Source organism: Passer domesticus, chromosome 1 (assembly GCF_036417665.1).
Source record: "Passer domesticus isolate bPasDom1 chromosome 1, bPasDom1.hap1, whole genome shotgun sequence".
In the NCBI taxonomy this organism is placed as follows: Eukaryota; Metazoa; Chordata; class Aves; order Passeriformes; family Passeridae; genus Passer; species Passer domesticus.
This window is the reverse complement of record NC_087474.1, coordinates 128,714,775-128,736,633: the sequence shown is the minus strand read 5'-3', so window position 1 is coordinate 128,736,633 and position 21,859 is coordinate 128,714,775. Positions and strand designations below refer to the sequence as shown.

The 21,859-nt window shown below is 39.2% G+C and overlaps 1 protein-coding gene across 7 annotated transcripts in view; it reads left to right on the top strand.

The window, feature by feature from the left end:
- EYA1 (EYA transcriptional coactivator and phosphatase 1) overlaps positions 1 to 21,859 on the top strand; it is a 159,206-nt gene that overhangs the window by 75,511 nt on the left and 61,836 nt on the right. For 2 of the 7 annotated variants that reach the window (XM_064389032.1, XM_064389070.1), the window contains 5 exons: positions 1,108 to 1,170; positions 11,493 to 11,573; positions 13,397 to 13,466; positions 13,872 to 14,017; positions 18,074 to 18,211. In XM_064389032.1, the coding sequence (XP_064245102.1) occupies positions 1,108 to 1,170; positions 11,493 to 11,573; positions 13,397 to 13,466; positions 13,872 to 14,017; positions 18,074 to 18,211 (498 nt within the window). The remainder of the gene's footprint in view (positions 1 to 1,107; positions 1,171 to 11,492; positions 11,574 to 13,396; positions 13,467 to 13,871; positions 14,018 to 18,073; positions 18,212 to 21,859) is intronic. The other 5 variants (XM_064389041.1, XM_064389045.1, XM_064389060.1 and 2 more) reach the window with 5 other exon arrangements.

The following is a 21,859-nucleotide window of genomic DNA, read 5'->3' as shown; positions in this document are numbered from 1 at the left end:
AATAGTGGGAAAGATCATATGTGACATTTAACTAGTTGTGTGAACAGAGATTTAATGCATTACTAGAAGACAGAGTCATGCAGGTTCAGTGTTGCTCTTCATATAAATGTATAGGTAAACTGCTACAACTGTTGTAGCAAAGATATGAATTTTTTTTTTCCTGAGAACTGGGTTGTAGTAATGCTGTCAAACTCTATAGGATTATGGACATGCATTTTTCCAGGAAAGGCACATGCCAATCAAACAGATGTTGTCCCCCACTCAATTCCCCACATATCTTTGTTATTCATTGTAATTGGAGTCCTTGATAGTGGGGACAGTTTATGGGTTATCAGATTAACAGGGACTTGTGCCAGACTTGTGTGTAATTTACTTTTTGCTATTGCTGTAAAAGTATTGCTTCGATCAAATATTAAGCTGTTAAAAAAAAAAAAAAAACCAAAAAAAAAACCCCACACCTATTTAAAGGATAAATAAAGTGCTTACTGTGCTCATGGAGTTTAAGCAGGAAAATATTTTATGTCCTTAAATGAATCTTCTTCCTTTAAAATAAACAAGTATGTTATTATATTTTTATATCATATTACCAGGTACATAACACTTTTGGTACAGAATAAAATTGCCCTTTCAAATTAAAATTCCTCTACCTCACAGAAGTCTTCATTGTAAACTTCATGAGCTTTTCTACCTTCTATATAATGTGAGGGTCCTTTTGTAGCAAAAAAAAAAAAAAATAGGCAGTGTTCCTTGAAACGCTGAAAGATGTTCATCATCTGACTTGACTTTTTGTTCGATGTGTAGGGTTGTGTGCATCCACTCTGAGAAATGCTTAATATACTTCATCAGAAAATGAGGTATATGTTGTATCTATTAATGCACTGACCTCAGGTAGAAAATAATTTTGGAAGTAATATCTCAACTTCTAGGTAGGTATCAGTTTATTGAAGGAAGTAAATTAAACCATGGTAACTTATTTGTCTGACACTAGCACTTTCCAGTTTAAAAGAATTTGGAGTGAATTCTACCCAGAAAGCTCTAACTTGCAATAGATGTTTGCCTCCTGAGACGAAGCCAAACGGTTTTCTTTTGTCTGCCCTTTTCCCTCAGGTGACATGACCCTCCTCAGCACTGCAGACTGGCTGCTCAGCCCTAGCACACAGAGCCCCGCAGGTTTGGGTGCTGCAGTGGGCGCAGCAGGCGTGGGCACTCAGCATGCGATTGCGGATGTTGTTCCAAAAGTGTCCTGAGAGAAAGCTTGTGCTTGGCGGTTCTGCTCTCAGCTCTCTAATTTGAAAATTCCTGTCTCTGATTGCTCTTAAGTGACAAAGAAGGAAAAGTTTTTCAAGGAAACTAGTAGAATAATTTATTTCTGAATGAGATGTGTACCAAGAGACAAAATTTGCGAGTGAAGCAGATGCCTAACAATCTGAAGGTGGAATTTTTACTGCTAATCTGTTTTATCTTGAGAAAATGTTTTGTTAGGCTCCTTGAGCTGCTAAAGAGACTTAAGAAGGAGTGGGGTGATTGAAGCAAAAGTTTCCTAATTTTTTTTAACAAAGGTTGAAGTAAAATTATTTTTTCTGGGATTCTTGAAGCAGAATCCTGCTGAGACAGGAGTGGCTGATTGTAAGGATGCAGTTGTAAGGCCTCACCAAACTCTTTCTAGATGCTGCAATGTGGTTTGCTTGTTTGTTGCACATGGAGTGGAGATGTGGGTTGCTGAATCTTCACATGTCAAACATAATATGTGAAATCAGCTTCTACCATGCACACATTCTCACTAACGTGAGAGAATCCTCCTTCCCTAGCATAGGAGATCTTCATGTGACTGAGAAGAAGGGCCTCTAGGTATTTGCATGTTATAAATATCTTGTAAAGATATGTTAAATTTGATTTGACTATGGGTGTGATTTTGACAGGTTTCCATACCCTGAAGCACAGGATATGTTCACTAGATGAGGGGAAGGGAAGAAGAAAGAAGAAGGAAAAAAAATACCTATCCCAAAGTGAAATGGCTGCATTTCAAACAAATGTTCATTAATTCCTCTAAGGCACATTTTCAGACTTGTCTTCTATTGATGTTTTTCTGCAGGACGATGTGGTTGGAAGATAGCTCACTTTGTTAGCCAATATTTTTAGCTTCACAACTAGCTGTAAGTTTTCAAAGCACTGAATGGGGATTTAGTTGTGTGATTGAGTCTGAATTTAATCTCTACATGCAGCTTATATATAATAACTCTTTGTGTGCTTAATTTCTATTTGAGAGAGCAAAATTCTTCTCTTGGCCAGGCAGCATGGTCTTCACTGATGAGGAAGTAACAAGGAAATTATAGACCTTGACCAGACTGAAATTTCTCAGGATCAAATGCAGAGGACTAAAGGCACTCAGAAAAATCAGGCCTAGTATGCCAAGGTGATGCTGACTATATAAATACTACAGTATTTGAGGTTTTCCTGTTCTCTTTAAGTGTATTTCCACAACATGCCCTCTATTGTAGAAAAGAGCAGGCACTGGACACCATGAAAATTATGGCCTTGTATAACTTGCCTAAGAAAATATCTTAAAAAAAATTACTGGAGTAGGGATCAAAATGTTCATAGTTTTGCCTTATCTCTAATCTTCCTTTGCCAGTGAATTGCCATGGTGGGTTGATACTGAAGGAGTTAAAGGAACAATAACAACAGAAGCTCATAAAATTGCCATTCATTAAGTTTTATCAGACAGCTGGTGGCTTTTCCAACACAGTGCCCACTTTGGTTGATACCCTTTAGAGGGGAAAGGCCGTGAGTAATCAGTAAACTTGAAAGGAGTAGGAAATCTGTTTTCCATGGCAGACAACTGCGTCCAGTTTCTGCCTATGGTGATCTTTACTTTTATCTTAAGAATGTAAATCAAATCTGATGGATGGCATAGAGTGAGAAACAGAAGCCTGTGGCCCATCATGATGATGTTTCATGCAACTGAAATGGAAAAGAATAGATGAGGACTGGGAGAAGGAGCTGTTATTTTCTGAGAAACTTCTCTTCATTTATTTAAGCAGTACAGACCTGCTACTTCCCTTTTATTTGAGTGTTCAAGAAGGAAGGAGGGAAGGCATTGTCATATCAAGTGGGAAGGGAAAATGGATAACAAATTGAAGATCAGATTTTCAAAGATACATAGGAAGGGAGGCTTCAAAGGGAGTTGGACATCAAAAATGCTTTGGAAAAAAATGATTCTCACTCTTTAAGTACCTGCTGCAACATGAGAATGAGATCTGACACAAAGGCAGTCAAAGCTCTCCACTATGAGACTATCTGATTTGTGGCCATTAAAAAGGTTGTTTTAAGTCTACTGAACATAAATCCATCTTCAGGGTTTCAAAAGGCAGCACTGTGTGGTATGTTTGCTGTCAAGTTGCAGTATTACAGAATGGAGAAAAAATTGTTTTCAGTATTTCCTAAAGTAATGGGGGAGTAAGATGTTAAAATCTATAGAGAGGGTAGAGCTGGTCATTTTTATGGCATGTGACGTAGATTTCTCTAAGTAAATTATATTTATATAAATTATACTTCTTGAAATTCTAGCAATACTTTGTAGCACTCAAAATAGTCTTTCAGTATTGCAATTAAGCAATTCAGATTGGCAGTGAATGATTTTTAATTTATTCCTATTTTTTTACATAGTTTGGTTTTTTGTGTGCTTTGGGATGCAAAGTTGTGGTAGGTGATGAGAATCAGACAAAATAATGCTTCTTTTGGCGATTCTGGTTGGATTCCAGTACCTTTTAATTACTCATTTTGGGAGTTCCTGCTAATTTTGTATGCTGAAATTTCTATACGTGTGTTTACACTGAGGAGCTTGATGGTATGAAACTTGTAATTGGTGCCTCTGTATTTAGACATCCTGAAATAATAGCATGCTAAAGGTAGATGTGATATTTGCTTTTTAGTAGGGTATTAGCATCAAGAGCTGTGGATGCTGACTTCTTTACTCATCTCAGAAGGGTGCAAGAGGACTGTTGTTGGGCCAGAGGCAAAAACTGCAGGGGTCCTGGGCTCCCAAAAGCAAGCTGGGGGTCTGTAGATGCTAGTAAGAACCTTCCACCTGATGTCACTTCTGGAGGATAAAAATCAGATACAGCTGATTTATGTGAAGGCAAGAGGCTGGCTTGGACTATCCTTTCTTCCCTGCTTTCCACCTTTTTTTCCTTGCTCTATTACACTGGCTTCTTTCCAGACTCTTACCTGTGCTTTTATTCTCCTGCTTCACCAAGAGTCTTTCTGTCCTGAGCACATGTAGCATAATGCTCCATTATTCCTCTTTCATAGGCATTTGGCCAGTGAAATGACTTGTCCACTTCTCTGCTGACTCAGTTGAGCAACTCGTGTTGCAAGGTCTTGGGGAAGAGAGTGGATAATAAATATTTATTTACTTACTGTCTTTTCTATATGTGCATCCAGTTTTGAAAGAGTCTCTATTTCAGTTTCCTCCGTAAGTTTTTCCTGAAAGAAAGGACCTCCTTTAAGTAATAAGTAAATAGCAATACTGGTTCCCACAGGCATTTGAGGTAAACAAAATATTCCAAATGACAAATTACTTTAAAAAAAAAAAAAGGAAAATCTTAGAAGCACCACTATTTTAATAGCATTTATTTTTGAAAGCTTCTCATATAAATGTTCACAACACATGCTGTTTCAGACAGTGGATGAAGTGTGCTAGTGTGAGAGCACCCTCTGAGTGTGTCCAAGGGCCCCAGAGTGGTTGTGCCCAGGCTGTGGGATTCAAGGACCTGTGAGGATGTCCACTTCTTTTCTGAAAACTAGCCCCAACACATCATTCTAGGGGTGGTGTCTTTCCAGTGGGAGCAGCCTGTTATGCACATGTGTCTACAGCTGTGTGATTCCATACAAAAATGTCATGTGTCATTTGTCATATGCCTGGGCAGTAACACAGATGAGAAGGAAATCCAGCCCCAGCTGTCACTGTGCACCTGCAGAAGGAACAGAAGTAGAACATCTTAGTCAAAGATCACACCTTAATAGGGTAGTATTTGAAGAGACTTAGCAACTTCAAATTTGTGGCTTGATGATGTAGCATTTGCATTTGCACCTTATAATCTTCTGATGGATTTTGCTTGTCCCAAGTAGATAAAAAAGCATGAAATGTGGTTACACTTTGGGGTTAGCCATGTCATCTGACTGCTGGTCAGTGAGTGAAGTGCCTCTGTCACCAGATTTGATGAAATGAGCTCAGGAATTTGCTGCTGCTGGTGCTAGCTGGAGGGGAGCAGAAGCTAGCACTATCTCTCTTTGTCCAGGTGAATTTGGCTTTTAGTTTGTCCGTCGTGGAGTTCAGACACTGGCCAAATGTAGACCATATTATTTCTCCATTTATGAAAAGTCCCACCTACTTCGTCATTGTGCTTCTGTCTTCATGAGATAGTCATGTGTCTTGTACACCTAAATGGCAGAGCAGGCTTGACTTCTCCATGCTGCTCTTCTGTTCACTTGAAGATCTCCATGTTCCCAGACATAGTGAAGACAACCTGCTTTGCCCTCAATGGCTGGGCCTGTGATGTCTTGTGGTCATTTTGTCTGGCTTTAGTTAAAGAATATGAATACTGTTTGGGAAAGCTGCAAATTGTTAAACATGTGCATGGTCAGATTCCCAACTGAAAAGAGGAAAATAAAAAAGGAAGTAGAATAGTCCATGACACTTCTAAAAGGATTGGTTTTGGATATATGCTGCCTCCATTTGCAGGGGAGAGATACAAATATTTGGTATAATTGAACATGTGACTGTGAAGGGAGAAGAACCTTAGTTTGACTCAGATACTCTCATCTCCCAGCTGCAGTGAATTTTAAGCCTAGACTGTACTTGTCAGATAAAAATCCAAGTTGAATCTTGCTTAGCAGCTACAAATACTGTCCACCTTTGTCTCTATCCAGATGTTTTTGAATTTTCTTTCTGGTTTTGCACTGTAGCAGTGACACCATTTCTTTGTAAATTTAAGGTTTTTACTGCTAGATGAGGAGGTACAAGGATGTTAAAGCTCTTTCATCTGAAATGCATATGATGAAGATGAGAGTCTTGGGGGTGTATGTGGTAAAACCTAAGTGTTAACCACAGCGCAAATATTGGAGAAGTTTTGAAGCCTCTCACATTAGAGGAAGGGAAAGCAGGGAACAGTCTGGGCTTGAATTAGAATGTGCTGCTTTGAGCAGGGACTTTTTTTGAAAACCATACAAAAATTTAGGCTGGAAATTACCTTCTGGTAGTTTCCAGACAATGAGATTCAGGAAGAGTTCTCTTCTTTGAGAAGCAGTAACAAGTAAGTTTATCAGGCTTCATGGTCAGAAGCTGATGATTTGATAATCTGTGATAGAAAGAGACAATAATATCCTGGATATGAATTAGTGTAATTGAATAGCCTGTAAACTTTTTATAATTGCAAGATTCTTCACTACAAACAAAGGGTTGTTTGAATAAAATAATGGAAAATATAATCAGCTTAGAAGTTTAAGGTAGAATTTTTGTCTTGTTGTTAGTAAAAATTATCTTTGTGCTTCTAGGTGAACTTTGGGCTTCTATAGTGAGTACAGAAACAGGATGGATGTCAAGCAAAACAGCGTGTGAATAGCAACTGATTATATATAATATATATATATATAAAGTACTTAATCAAGACTTACATGGTGTTTAGTTACTGCTATTATTTGAAGATGCCAGCCAAAATAGGGCAAGAGACTGTGTTTTTATGTATGTCTATAAACAAACTACCACACTTCGTTGAGTCTCTTGTAGCCCATGAACAATGAGAACTGTCAGCCAAGAATACTTTAAATTTTCCCACTTTTTTATAAAATACAAAGAATATAACATCATAGAGTTAATTCAATCTTAAAACTGCAAAATAAAGACCTGTTTAATGTCCGGCATGTTTGCAATATTTCTATTCTATTCTGATTTAATGTATATGGCATAGCTGTTAACAAAGATGAGTTCAGTAGAGCAAGCCTTATATGTATTTAATGTAATAAAAGCAATTCTTTTAAAAGATATTTTAAAACCTTACTTTTTGCATGCTTGAATGTGTTCCTACAATTTCTGTGCTAGAAGTAGCCAAATATTAGGTCTGAAAATCCATATTTAAAATAGCCGGCATCTCCTTCCTCACAACACTTTTTACTGATATTCATACCAGCAACTGCTTGACAAGCTGTGAACTCAGAAAGTTGTTACTTGGCCAATGAACCACACGAACTTGTGGGTTCTGGTCTGAAGTTCTCTGTCTCTCTCAACTGAGTTCAGAAACTGCCATGTAAGTAATTTTTTAACCACCTTTGGCTATACAGCTGACAAAACAGGGCACATTGCACTTGCAGTCTCTGAGTTCCTTTAGAAGAAAAATCTTAACGACCTATATAGCATTAGATCAGCAGTTGTGACATCTCTGATTTTTTTTTTTGCTTTTTTTCTCCAAGCCATCATTTGTGCTATTATCTACTGCTATACTACTCCTATTTTTCTACTGTTCCGTGCATTTTCTTACACAGTTTCTTTTTAGTATTTTTAGAATCTCACAAATTACCAGAAGCAAAAAATGAGGCGAAAAAATCTCTTAGTTTCTTAAGCTGCTTTATATATAAACCAAATCTGAATCACTAGTTCTAAATAAACACTGACTTTTTGCAGCAGGTTAAGAAGACATTAGTGTCCTTCTTGAACTTCTTATTGATAATCTATTTACTTGAGTGGTTTAGGGGGCACTAAAACTTAGTAGTACATTGCTAAATCAGTCTGTCTCTAGAATTCAAGTCTGATGATTCTGCACCTCTGTAAAGGTCAGTTTTGGTAAAGGAGCAGCAGAAATGGGAGCTTTCCTGTGTCACTTTCCACAGTTTCTGCCACAAGTGAGCATGATGTTGGCTGTTACTGGCAAGCCTGCAATATGTGTTGTCTAGATGTGGCAATATTCCCACTCATTTCCCAGTGTCATCTTGTGAAAGCTTAGGACATGTCACAGAAATGTTAATTGCCATGGAAAATGCAAGGAGCTGAACTCCAGAGCACCCGTAAGCAGCACATGGCAGGGCCAGATCTGTGCCTGCCCAAAGCCTGGCTTCCTTGGACAGCTCCATATGTCTGTCTTTATAGATATGGATGACTCATGTGCTGCTGGGATAGGCTGTGAGACTTGTATTCTTAGGCAGTCCCTTTGCAGTTCTCTCCCCCTGTGGTTCTGGGGTGAAATATGCTTCATGGCAGGTCAGTTTTGCCTTGGACAAACAAGAGACCTTCCTTCGCAGTAAGAGAACATGTAAATATTTCCAACAGGTAATCCCATGACTATTCTTCTCAGTTTATTTCTTTGTATAGGAAGATTTTATCCCCTTAAATGTGCTTAGGCTGATACAAGGAAGTATGCAGTAATTTTCAGGTATTTTGATTAAGGTGCTTGGGGAATTAAAAGTTTTTCAGTACCTATTCATCTTTATTAAATTCCCAGCTATCTGTGACAGAAAGGTCCATTAAGGTTGTGGTTGTTTCTAAAGACAGCATTCTAGGACATATTTGTTATCACCCAAGGTATCCAGATCCAGGGATCCAGGAATAATGGGAATATCCTTTCTTGTGTCCTGGGTTTTTTTTATATTTGGGAGATTGAAGCTGAGAGAGAAAACAAAAAGTTTTTAATGAAAAATTGGTGAGCACCTCAGTCAGCAACTAGAATTCCTTCCCATGAAGATGCACTGCACTGTATTTAATATTTTTTCCTGTACCTTTAAAAGTAGTATGTGTGGTATACAACATTCAGTTTAAAACTGTGTTGCACAGAAGTATTGCTCATTAGTTGTAGAAAAGGAAATTACATTTTGACAATGTTTTTCTGAAAATGATATCTTAAACAAGGGTCCAAATAGGTGCTCAGAGGCTCATCCACCCTGTCCTTGAACATTTCAAGTGATGGGGAAGCCATAGCTCCTCTGGGCAACCTGTTCTTGTGCCTCACTGCCCTCAGAGTAAAGGATTTCTTCCTGATACCTAATCTAAACCTACTATCTTTCCCTTTGGATCCATTCTCCGTTTTTCTGACATTGCATGTACTTGCAAAAGGTCCTTCTCCATTTTTCTTGTGGGATCCCATCAGGTACTGGAAAGCCACAATTAGATCACCCCAAAACCTTTTCTAAGGTCAACAGTCCCAAATGTCTTAGCCTTTCCTTGCAGGGGATGTGCTTCACCCCTCCAGTCATCTTGGTGTCCTTGCTCTGGACTTGTTCCAACAGGTCCATGTCCTTCCTGTGCTGGATGCAGGACTCCCAGTAGTGTCTCAGAGAGCAGAGCAGGGGGCAGAATCCCCTCCTTTCCCTGCTGGCCACACTGCTTTTGATGCAGCCCTGGATGCAGTTGGGCTTTCTGGGCTGGAAATGGACATTTCCAGCTCTCACCTAACTTCTCATCCTTCAGAAATCCCAAGTCCTTTTCAGAAGGGCTGCTTTTTATTTAGAACAGCTGACACTGTACTTCTCTATACTATGTGAGGCAGTTCAGTATAGTCCTCAGACTGCTAATTTGCAGTGATCCAAAAATGAAGAATATGGAATATTGTTTTTCCAATATAGAAGAGTTTGGAGAAAGCACATACTGAAAAATTCCACCCTTTACTCCAGGTTAGGTGGATCTGTCTTACCTTCCTCTCTTTTCCCTCACCACAGATACCAGCTATAGAGGAAAGCATCTTTCATTGTTATTCCCAAAGTACAATTGTGTTATGGAAGTTAGGTTCAGAAGACTTGCAGATTCTGGGGAAACTTGGAGTAGTCTGTGAAAGAAGCATGAGTCTGACTGTAAAATGTAGCTGTAATAAACTTCTAAGAAAAGGCAGAAGATAATGTAGATCCTATAATTTTTCATATTAGATTGACAAACTGTAGAATATGCTGTAACAGTGTTTCTGAAAAATTACTTGTGATAGGCACTCTGCAATAAATATTTCGTTGTATCTGTTTAGTCATTAAATGGATGGTGAATAACATACATGCTGTGTTTTTAAGAAATACCTTTGTAATAGAGTTAGGGTTCAAATCATGAGTGCACTTTTGGAGTGAACCTCGTGGCCACCTTTTCTTACCACGTTAATTCCCCTTAGGGAGTCTCTTGGACTTTGCTTATTTCAAAAAAAGCTGCTTTGCAGAAGTGCAGCTCATGTTCTCAAGCTGAATAAATGCTCTCAAAAATACCCAGCCTCTGGACACTGGGCCCTCTGCTCCAACCATTCACTTCATTAAACTTTCCTAAATGGACTGCATTGCTTGTTAATGCAGACACAGCAGAGTTTTGTGTGCAGCTAAGCATTGACCTCCCAAGTTAGCAGGCAGAAATCCTGCATGAGTCAAAAGAAAATACTGGACGATTAGTAAAATCTTGAGAGATTTCTTACAAATTCCATGGAGGAGGCTTGGTGAAGGAAATAAGACATGCAGAAATAAGAATGTGGAAATGTGGACTGGCAATGAAAGGAAAGGTCTTTTGTGAAAAAAGGGAAGCCTCACCCTTTTCAAACTTGGTACCAAAGGTTTCTGCTAGGGATGGTTGTAATTCCTGAACACACATATAGACAGACTATATGGGGAGTAGGTATTGGTGCCTATTTTGCATCCATGCCAAGTCAGCCCCATCCTTGCTCTTTGGAGCAGGATACTATCCTGATCTTAACATTACAGGCTTTGCACTGGAGTGACAGAAAGGGAAATTGTTTATTTACTTGAAGTTTTATTAAAAGTCATTAATTGGTTATTGATTGTGAATCAGCAGGAGCCAGGCAATAATCTCTTGGTCTGTTTCTTTTTTCTGCTCAGACAGCCGCATTATGTTGTGGTACAGAGGGATAAAATGTAAAAGCATTCCTTTAAGTATTTGGTGAGGACTGTGTCCTTTTTTTAATTCAGGGTTGTTGAATATAAAGTTGGTTTTCATTTTGAGAGGACAAATCCACCACAAGAAAAATGTTTTACTTCATCACAAATCCTTATTTTTCCTCTGAAAAATTATTTAATTGAAAGCAAAATGTGAACAGCCCTCAGCGAAAACCATTTTAAAATTATTTCATCTTTTGTCTTATTCAATTTGCTGTCTTTCAAGCCTGTAAATGCTGTGTGACCTGATCTAAATGTGGATCCTTATTGTTGGGTCTGTAGGATTAAGAGGAATCAGGACAGGTGCAGAGAGTTGCATGGGGACTTCTGGTTTGTTACAGTGGCTCTTATTCCTTGGGGACAGGAATAACCCTCTTGATCATCTTATATTTATGTGTAAATCATAGCTGCCGGTATTTTGCACTGTTTGTATACACAAATACATAAAATGCAAAATATCGATAGCCATGATTTAGAATATTTTTGGCAGATTTTTGCTTTATTGAGTTTGTGTTTGTAGTGAGTGTGTGTGCATGCGCCTGCAAGAGTATTAGGAGCATGTAGAATATCATCTGTTTATATTTCTATAGTTAAAACAGAACCAATGAACAGCAGTGAGATCGCTACTACTACCACCACAGACGGGTCTTTAGACAATTTCTCAGGATCAGGTAAGGAATAAACAAAAGTCTTAAGCTCAGCATTTTTATCATTTATTATTTTCTTATCCCATGTGATCTAAACCTGTGCACCTCTCTTAAAAAGCCTTTTGTACTTTCCATGTTTTGCCAATTTCTGTACATTTTAGTCTAAGTCAACAGGCGTTTTCCCGAAGTAAGGAGCATTACAGTATCAGGCTTATTAATGTCCATTGATGTCTTTGATGGGAGTCTCACTAGGGAGTATTCTGGCCCAGAGTAATTACTTTTTGTTTTCTGTGAATAAACATACATGCTTCTGTGGTTATTATTCTAATCAGGGGGTAGGTCTACCTCACTTATTGTAATTTATTATTACTAAAGTATTCATTCTTTGGCTTCTTTTCTTAGAGGAAGCCAAATGCATCTTAGCTTCTGACATACAGGATACAAACACTGTGAGAACAACCTAAGTGTTTGCTCAGTTTTGCACACCTGTGGACTAACTGTGGTATTTCTAGCACATTGGTTTTATGGTGCAAATCAAATCAGAAAAGTTTCTAATATTGTGGGATTACACTTCAGTAGTAGCAAAATTTGACATCTCACAACCAGTCAGACTCCTGGTATGACAAGCCCTTTCCAAGTCTTGTCACAGCCTCCATTTTCTGTACAGGCTATTGAGTTTGAAAGCATCAAGCCTGAAAGCCCAAAGAAAGGTTTCTAAGGTGTTTTAATTTTGTAGCTACCTACATACATCTGTGGTGATCTGAGTAAAGGTTCGAGTGTAACACTTGGCATGTCTGCAGCCTCACAGGCCACAGCAAAGAAAAATTATTGGATGTAGAAGGCACAGAAGGAGACTCCCTGCTTCCCTCCCAGAGTGTAAAGATGATGGATTTTCCCTGTAGCTGGCCAGGAAGGGGGTAGCTGGTGAGGGGTAATTATGTGTGCCTTGTTTATTTCCAAGCACTCCGCAATAAGGCCTGTTGTTTCTCGGGCTGTCTGATCTTACAGTAGTCTCATAACCTGCTGCTGACCCTTTGGTGGCAAAGGCTCCCAAGCCCACCCTGGGGACCTAGAGGAGAAGTGGCACCCAGAGAGCAACCAGAAAGGGAAGGGCTCCCAGAAATGTGGTCCTAAGCAGAGGAGGCCAGCAGAGCTGCCACGCTCTGGGCAGCACCTGGAGATGCTGACAGGAGGGAGCTGTGCTGGGGCTGCTCTCGGAGCGGCTCGCGGTGCAGCCTCCTGTGCTTACCTGTTCCACTGACAGCATCTGCACCTTGGACAGCCCTCTGCAATACTGATTTGAAGGGCTGAAAGCATTTTAGACAGCAGATAAGGTGGAAGAAAATAGAAGTGTAATAAGGTAATACATAGTCTGTAATAGGAATTTTTTTTTTTTAAAAGAGGCACGTGCTCTGAAGTGGGCCATGTGTTTTCAATCGAGGCACGCATAAAGCTCCTTCATAAAATGTAGGTCTTAAAAATTCTAAAAGTTAATAAAATGTTGCACTTGAGATATCAGCAATCCTTTGAAAATATGAAGGGAAATGTTTCCATTAGGAAATAGGTTGTTTGCATTGAAAGTGTTGCCTGTGTGCAACCAAAGAATAAACTATGGCTCAGGAATTGTACAAAGGGGCAATTTAGTATTTCAGATTTGCAATCAAGATTTTAATGTTAAGCATTCCTGTATAGTTCCTCATAAAATATTATTTTCTATCTAAGGTATCAATGATATTTGAATTTAATTAAAGTCTTGTTAATTCTCTGAAATTCTATTAGGAAAAATAATATTTATCTTTGGTGTGTGTATTTACACTTCTGTATGCTTTCTTTTCTCCTTGGTGCAGCAATTGGAAGCAGTGGTTTCAGCCCAAGACAAACACACCAGTTCTCCCCACCACAGATTTACCCTTCCAAGTATGATATCTTTTTAAAATAATAATAGTAGTAGTAATAATAATAACTGGAATAGGCAGATTTTAACCTCATTTAAAGTAATAATTGAGTCCATCTGTTAAGCCATAATTTAAACTGCAGCAGCTTCTAAGGAAAAAAAAAATTAAATGCTAAGAATGTATTTGAAAAATATTTGTAAAGTTCATATTTCACTTATTCTTTTATTATTGATTTCTTATTGTTTCTTTATTATTCTATTATTCTTATTATTTCTTTCTTATTTTGTCTCTTAAAGTTTTCATTGTCTAGCACAGCGTATGATTATGTGTTAATGAAGCAGCAGGATTATAATAAGGCTAAAAATAAGTACATGCATGTCTGTCTAATGGAGTGTCTGTCCTATTTTCTGTCACTTGTAATCAATAGCAGACCCTACCCACATATCCTCCCTACCCCGTCTTCACAAGCGATGGCTGCCTATGGGCAGACCCAGTTTACAGCGGGAATGCAGCAAGCTACAGCCTATGCCACTTACCCCCAGCCTGGCCAGCCCTACGGAATCCCTTCCTATGGTAAGAAATCCCGGCTGGGATCTTTTATTCCTGAGGTAAATGTCCTGTAGATCAAGCCTGTGCGACCCTTAGGTGGGTGCTTAGTGGGGCAGCTGTGCTCTAGAGCATTTCTTGTGGAGGGCTGTTAATTTTCTCACCTTGGAATGAGTGATGTTTAATTTATGTATTAAAGAGTTAAAAAGGTACTCAAGAAAATAAGCCCATATTGGGGTTGTGAGGAGGGGCTCGTTATTATCTTCTTGTTGGTGACATCAAAAATACATCAGTGAAATGGGAAAGGAGATCTCAGGGTTTCCACGGCACAGACCCAGCCCCTGGTGACTTGCTCAGGGCTCTGCTCCCCAGCAGTGTGTGAGGTTACATTGGGATGTAAAGGTCTGAATTTCAGCTGGTACAGATTACTAGAACCCAGATGACTCTGCAAGGCTGTGCTGATTTTCAGAAGGCAAAAAAAACTGATTCAAAAGTGCCTCCATCAAAAAAACCTTTTTTCCAATGTTTTCAAAATCCCTGGAGGTGAAAATTGAGGTAAATTAAGCTAAAGCTCTGTCTGCCTGATGAAGGAGATAGTACTAAGTAGCAAACATTTCCCAAAAAATTTAATTTAAAAACAAGCTGCCATGGGTGAGACCATTTTCCTGCCAGACTGTCTGCTGGCAGACCACATAGCAGTGCAGCAGCAAGGATGCATTATTAGAAAATAAGTCTTATATTCCTCTGGGGGAATATATTAAAAATATACAATCCACATGCTTTGAGCAGTATATATTGTAAAAATCCATTCAGATAATGTAAGTTTTATACCAAAAGAACAGCACTCGCCATATAAGCTGTCCACTTTAAAGGTATTAAACGTTTTAAGTGCAAAACTGGTGAATCTCTCATCTTGAAGTCTGTAAACTGAAAATCCACTGGATCTCAAGTATACCCTATGGCAGATTATAGTGAACACTAGGCAAAAGAAATACATTATTTTCCCTTTTACTTTAAAATAGGTTTCTAAGTATATATTGGATGTTTCAGTTTCAGTTCAAATGCACATATTTTAAACTTACACTATGAGATGGGGTGTCTTGGACACACACACACACACACACACACACACACAAGAGCTCCTGTTGATGAGAGTTCATCTGCTAATTCCATCTGGATCAGGGGGGATGATAACAGACAACCCTTTTCCCCACCCTGCTTTTGTTGACCTGTTTCTCCTGTGGACACCTCGTGTTTATACTTGGCTGACTGCTAGGCTTGGGCAGCCCAAACAGTGACTTTTTTGTTTTTTGCTTGGTTCCTCTGGATTAAATCCTGACCTCACTGAAGTCAGTTCTAAAATTCCCACTGACTTCAGCCAGGCCTTGATTTCACTGCTTGAGTTTAGCTGTCTCACTGTCGTCGGAGCTGTAATTGAGAGTTGCTTTACTTGGCAACTGCTTGTGGGGGTTAACATGCTTGCCTGCTCTTTTGTTTTGGTTTGGTTTTTTGCCTAGTCCATCCCCCATGCCTAGGACTTCAGATAAATTTGCAATGTTTTACATTGCAGAGCTACTTATGACCACTGAAATCCTCAGCTCCTGAGCCAAGAGAATTTTTGTATGTTTTGTAGTTTTCAGATTTGTGCCTTGTGGCTGGTGCTAAGGTGCTCATTGCTGATGTACTTTATAGGAGTAATATTTAAAAGCAAATAACTATTAAAAGTTTTAGGACTTAACTTATTTTTTTTGCATATTTAAGGCATGCCATATAATCTATGCTCCCAAATGAAATTGGGAAGCATTAGGACACTCATTTGCAATAGGCACAAGATGAAGCCTTGCTTAGAGCCAAAATTCTACTCTTTGATCTGCAGTTTAGACCCCATGTACCCTCTGTCTTGCCTTTCTTTTATCCAGACAGAAATCTTACAGCAGTATAAAGGGAGAAGACTTATGCCTATGTGAAAGGAAAAAAACTGAGTTGAGGCCTCTTTCTTTTTGTTTCTTTACTCTGGGTCTACTAGAAGAAAGAGTGTTTGTGAGTTTTTGTATCAGCCTGCCTCAGGTATTCTCTCTAGAGTAGAGTTTGGGAAGGTGCTGTCTCAACTGTACCTCTAGCCTCTTCATTTTTCCAGTTCCCCACCTCCACAGCCATGCAGCCATGCAGGCAGGAAGGGGGGTGGAGGGGAATGCCACTGACAGCTGCTGCCCTGGGGCTCCTGGCTCTGCTTCATCTGCAAAGCCCCTGAGGAGGCTGGAGAATTTCCTGAAGCTCTTTCCTCCTCCTTGCTCCAGCACCAGCATCTAGCAAAGGCTTTGCTTTCCAACTTCTTTACCCTCCAGATCCTGGCAGTCCTCTTGTGTCACTGTCCCTTCCCACTTCCCTGAGTACATTAGACTTGGGAGAAGGGAGCACTAAGGTTTGATGAGTGAAGGCTTTGGGGATGAGAGCAAGTGTGAGAGTAAGTCCCAGGAGATGAAAGGCTCTTCATAGCATGGAGGTTTGCAAAAGGACATGTCAGTGCCAAGTTGTCTTCACTCAAGTGGCATCCTCCTACTGCTGCTTTTGATCATCTCCTGCTCTGCCTGAGATGGAGAGTTGGATCAGGCTGCTAAGGGAAATTTAGACTAGAAATTTAATGCTTGATTTAGTTAAACTTTCTCTAAGCCATATTTAATCAGCATTTCAGAAGTCCTTAAACAGACGGCAAATAGGGATTGTTGCCATCCACAGCAGGATTTTCCCCTTGGAAATGAGGTGTCAAGATTTGCCATTCAAACTGCTTAATTGTAACAGGAAACAGAAGAATCAAGTAAGGATCAGGGAAAAACAAGCAAACAGGTTTAGCTCAGCAGTTAGAAGGTCTGGCAGAAGGAATTGAGGTTAATTAATGACAACAGTTGAAAAATAATTAGTTAGATGGTAGAAAATATGCTGCCATTTGTATATATAGGGAGGTATTGAAGTTTTGCCAATGCAATAATTTCTGAGCCCACTCCTACCTTGAAACATTGTTGAATATTGTCTAGAGCAAAATCCAACCAGGAAATGAACTTAGATTAACAGTAATTTTCAAAGGAATGTTACTAATTCACACTTAGTAAATTCAGTTCAAATATTGTTGGTTTCTGAACAATGAGTTATCACTGAATGCCACAGTGAAACCTAAGAATATTGTATCACTTTTCCATTACTTTGGCTATAATTATTTTTAAATGGTAGTTCATGTTAGGACAACCTTATAATTAAAACTAAGAGACAGAGGCTGAATTGTGTGCATTTCCTCAGTATTTCTCTTGCTGATATTTGCTTGCTCATTGCCTTACAAATTGAGAAAAGAATCACTGAAACTGGGCAGCAAGTCATTCACTGATCCGACTTTGGATTATTTTATAACTAAATTTAGAAATGAGAGAGTAATGTGGTGTGTAATGGATTTCTCTGCCAGTGTAGATTAATGACTCTGCTATGTTTTTCCCAGTTCAGGAGATTGCTTTAGAAACAGTTCCTGTCTCTTAGGTGCTTATTTGTTAAGAACTGAATTAATGTTTAATTACCTTTGAAAAATCATCATTGCACTTAATACTGCCAGTTCTCTTTATCCACTTCTAATTCTTAAAAAAAAACCATTCTTGGAGCTGTGTGATTTTCATATAGGAATAATATACAATGTAATTTTCATTTATGTCATCAGTGGGTAGATGGCAGGAGAGCTTGGCTATACTATGCTTCATTAAAATCATATAAAGTTGCTAATCTACCTCTGTCTAATGTCATGAATATATGGAAAAGTTTGCCTCTGGCAGGAAAGGAAAAAAGGAATAATGCAACTTCCTGTTCATGTATAAATTTCTTTTGCAGTTATTGGAAACACAGTTTTGAATTTAACCTCTCCCTGGTGAAATTCAGTTTTCAGTGTGCTCTTAGACTGCCCTTACCCCATTAATTTGTGCATGCTCTCAGTATTTGTTCTCCCAGGCAATAGTAGGTGTATGTTAATATTGTTGTTAATTAAGTGATTTTATTTTCCATCCCTGTTTGAATATGAACAAATAGATTTGCTGTCACTAACTGATTTAGGTGCATTGTGGGCAGGCATCAAGACAGAAGGTGGATTGGCACAGTCCCAGTCACCTGGACAGACAGGATTTCTCAGCTATGGTGCCAGCTTTAGCACACCTCAACCTGGACAGGCTCCCTATAGCTACCAGATGCAAGGTCTGTATAAACAGATGTTACCATTAATTAGATATAGCTAATGCTATGGTGGGGTTTTTTTCTTCCTTATTTTGTTATATTCCTAGAATAAAAATGAATACTTGCTTGAGCACTTAACTCTGATTTTATTGCAGTTGGAGATGAAATGATGATTGCCTTTGCTGAGAGAGCAACAGGCCAGCTCTCAGCAGTTTAGAAGACCCCTTGCTTCATTAAATTTTAAACAGTGAAATATTGTAGTGTTGTTACAGTAAAAAAATGCATCTCTGAATAGCAATAGTTTAGCAAACGGTGAATGAGACAAAGCTAGTGCTGTAAAACGTGACAGGATTATGAATTTAGGAAGTGCCAAATATAATTTGACACCTGAGCATGTTTGAGGAGGGAGAAGAAGATAAAAATACCTACTGCAGCTGTGGAGGTAGCTAAATAATGATTGAAGTCTGTTTCTTTGAAGTCTATTTAAAAGCTGTAAGTCTTTGTATGTGCAGGCTATTATTATCAATTATATTTTGTAGCTGTACTTGCCTCTTTAGTTTATTTAATGTCTTTCCACCTTGTTCTCCCAATTCCTTTTCTTCTTCTGTATTGAGAAGTCACTGGGTGTGTCTGGTTCTGGATTGTTCACCACTTAATGGATGTTTTAAAAAAAACTTTGTTTAGCAGAAATAGTTAATTTGGGATGTTTGCTGCAGGCCTTTTCACCCTGAATTTGGCAGTAAATACCAGGTGTGTTGCAGATTTTGGACTTGTTGAAATAAGTCATCAATCACAGAAATGGACCACATTTTTTATAAGTTTAGCACCTTTGTATATTATCAAGCTCAGTCTAAACTGGGTGCCACCAAGTAAACACTCCATGAAATGTCTTGAGGCAGAAGTGCTTTCAGAGACTAAGTGAATAAGATTTTGCTTTTGTTCCACAGCTTTAAGGATATAATGATCCAGTCCTTTGCTCAGACACAAGAAAGATGTTTTTTGGTGCATTTTTTTTAATCTCCTTTTGAACTGTGTGTTGAGTAGCTCCATAGGGCCAAAGTGACCCTCTGACATCTCAAATATTGCTGATTTATGGCGTGCTCTGACAAGCAAGATGGACAGGACCAGAGTAGCACATGGATTTTCATCTAGATGCTGAATAGTGATAATCTTCTCCTCATCAGAGTAAATATAACCAAACAAGGTTACTGGTTTTGCTTTCTGCAGGCAGCTACACAAAAGAACTCAAACAAACACACCTCCACACCTACTTCCACCTTCCCCCCTCCAAAAATCCTGCCTCTCTGTAGGAGAAAGCTCAAAATGCTTGCCAGCAGCAGCTAAAATGAACTTCTGAGTCAACATTTCAGCTTTTAAGGAAGTGATAATTCACAGTTGCTAGGAAATAGTGTGATTGAAAAATCATGTCGGTGCTGCCTATAATTTCTATTGCAGTAGTTCTTTCATGCCACAGTCATATACTGGGATCCTGTTGTGTTAACTTCTACAGGGAAATAAAAATATAGTCCATAGAAGTTGGAGGCTAAAATTAAACACGCAGACTAGAAGAGCCTAATGAAACACTAAAGCTGACACTGTTTATGTATAATAAACAGTTGGCACCCCATACTGGTTATCTAACAGCTCTAAAGGTGTTTTTTGAAAGATCTCGAGCAGAGGGATGTCAATAAAAAGGGATTTTAGGGAGGACAGGGAAATAGTTTTGCAGATGTCTATGGGAAACTCATTCAATAGAGGGAGGGAAGAGGGAGCAGCAAAGGATAATGTAGAGAGTGCTTGGAAATTTTTAAGTGAAAGCTGTAAGTAATATGAATTCTGGCATTAGTAGTGCAAAGCTAGAACTCTGTCAATAGACTGCATAGAGTCTGCCATAAAGGGTATTGCTTTTTTTTCTTTGCTATATGCAAAATTTGTATAAGATCAGATTTTTCAAGCTCAGCAAAGGGTGGCAGTTGTCAAGAGATGGAACAGTAACATCTTGAAAAGCACTTCATCTGTATACTTTGAGAGGCAAGGATCTTAAAATATTCTGCAAAAAGAAATATGTTAAAGATGTCCCAGTTGTGAAGCTCTAATAGCAAAAGGATCAGAAGCATTGATTTAATGATGGAATTGTCCACAGGGCTTAGTGGGGAGGGGGGTCTTAGCCCTGTTCTCTAGCTGTGCTGTGCTTGGGCTGAGAGCTGCCCACCTGTGGAAGTCAGTGGATCACTGACGGTCTGGCTTGAGCAGAAGAGACACAGGTCAGACTTGGAGCATCCCTGTGATGTGTATGTCCTTTCTGCTGTGCTCATAAACAGCACAATGTGTGGGTGAGGGAAGGACTGGTGTTCTACAGAAACCTTGGAGACCATCAGATTGGAAATAAGGAGAATATTTCAAATGAAAGGACTGGTGGAGTTGTTAGTTGCTAAGTAAAAAAAAATCATATTTATGAACAGGTCTTTCTTGCAGTTAAATGTTTGACAATATATGTCTGTACTGCACATGAGAATATATGTCTTTGTAATATTTTCATTAAGTAAACTTGTGTATTTGAAACAACTCTAAATTGACCTAATTCTTCCTTTTGATTGGACAGCTGTTAAAAGTAAACAGGAACATTTGTTTCTCTTTCCTGATTTAATTTTGGAAGGAGAACTTATTCATAATTTAAACTATTATTTAAGGACAAATTGATTCTCATGACAGAAGACGGGGTTACTGCTGCTGCTGTTCAGTTGTTTGTGCAGAAACCTCCAGAGAGGAAAATGAGTTTATTCTCCCTTTTCCCTCTAGCAGTATATGGGCAGGCTGCAGCCTCAGCCTTGTCATAGCCTGCAATAACTGTTCTTCATCTCCTGCGTGCAGCTGCTGAGCTGCTAAATGGAGATAATGGATCCCACAACCTACTCCGCAACCGAGCGTTACATGACAGCGGCTCGGGGCCCTGCTGGCATTCCTGCCTGCGGCAAAGGGGATTTCCTAGCGGCCTTGCAGTTGTCCTGCTCGTGTTCCCTGACTGGGGTTACCTCGTGCTCCAAAGCTTTGGAGTTAATTCTGGTTCCTCTCCCTGGGATGAATGTCTGCCTGCAATGTAGGGACGCTGCCTCGCGGTGCGTGTGCAGCCAATTAAACCCAGTGCTTTTCCTGACCCTGCTAAAATTACAGCGTCATTAGTCACTGAACAATAGTGGGGCAAGAGGCTGCCAACTTATGAAAATTATAAGGAGAATTGTTGCCTGTGACTGACTCCTTGCTAAGTTTATTCTGGTAATTGTATTTTTGTTTGTCACAAATTTATAACCTCAGTAAGGAAGTGGGCATAGGGGAGAGGGTGAGAAGAGGACTCAGGCGGTTCTGCGACCCATCTCCCCACTCCCCTCTCCCCCCTCCCCCTTCCTTTATTTAACGAGTGTGTTCCTTAAGCTGTTTTTCATATAAGTTGCTTCATAGATGTTGAAAGACCACTTACATGACTAATGGCTGCGGGAATGGGCCCTTGTTCCTATATTGGCAGATTTATAAGGATTGCACAGTGAGGATAAATGGAGTGGAGAAGGGCTGGAGGAAACAGCAAGGAAAGAACTCCATTTGCAAATGTCTTATTTGGGTCTCCTTTGATTGTGATAAAAAGCATAGCTTGTACCCTCCACCCGAGGACCCTAC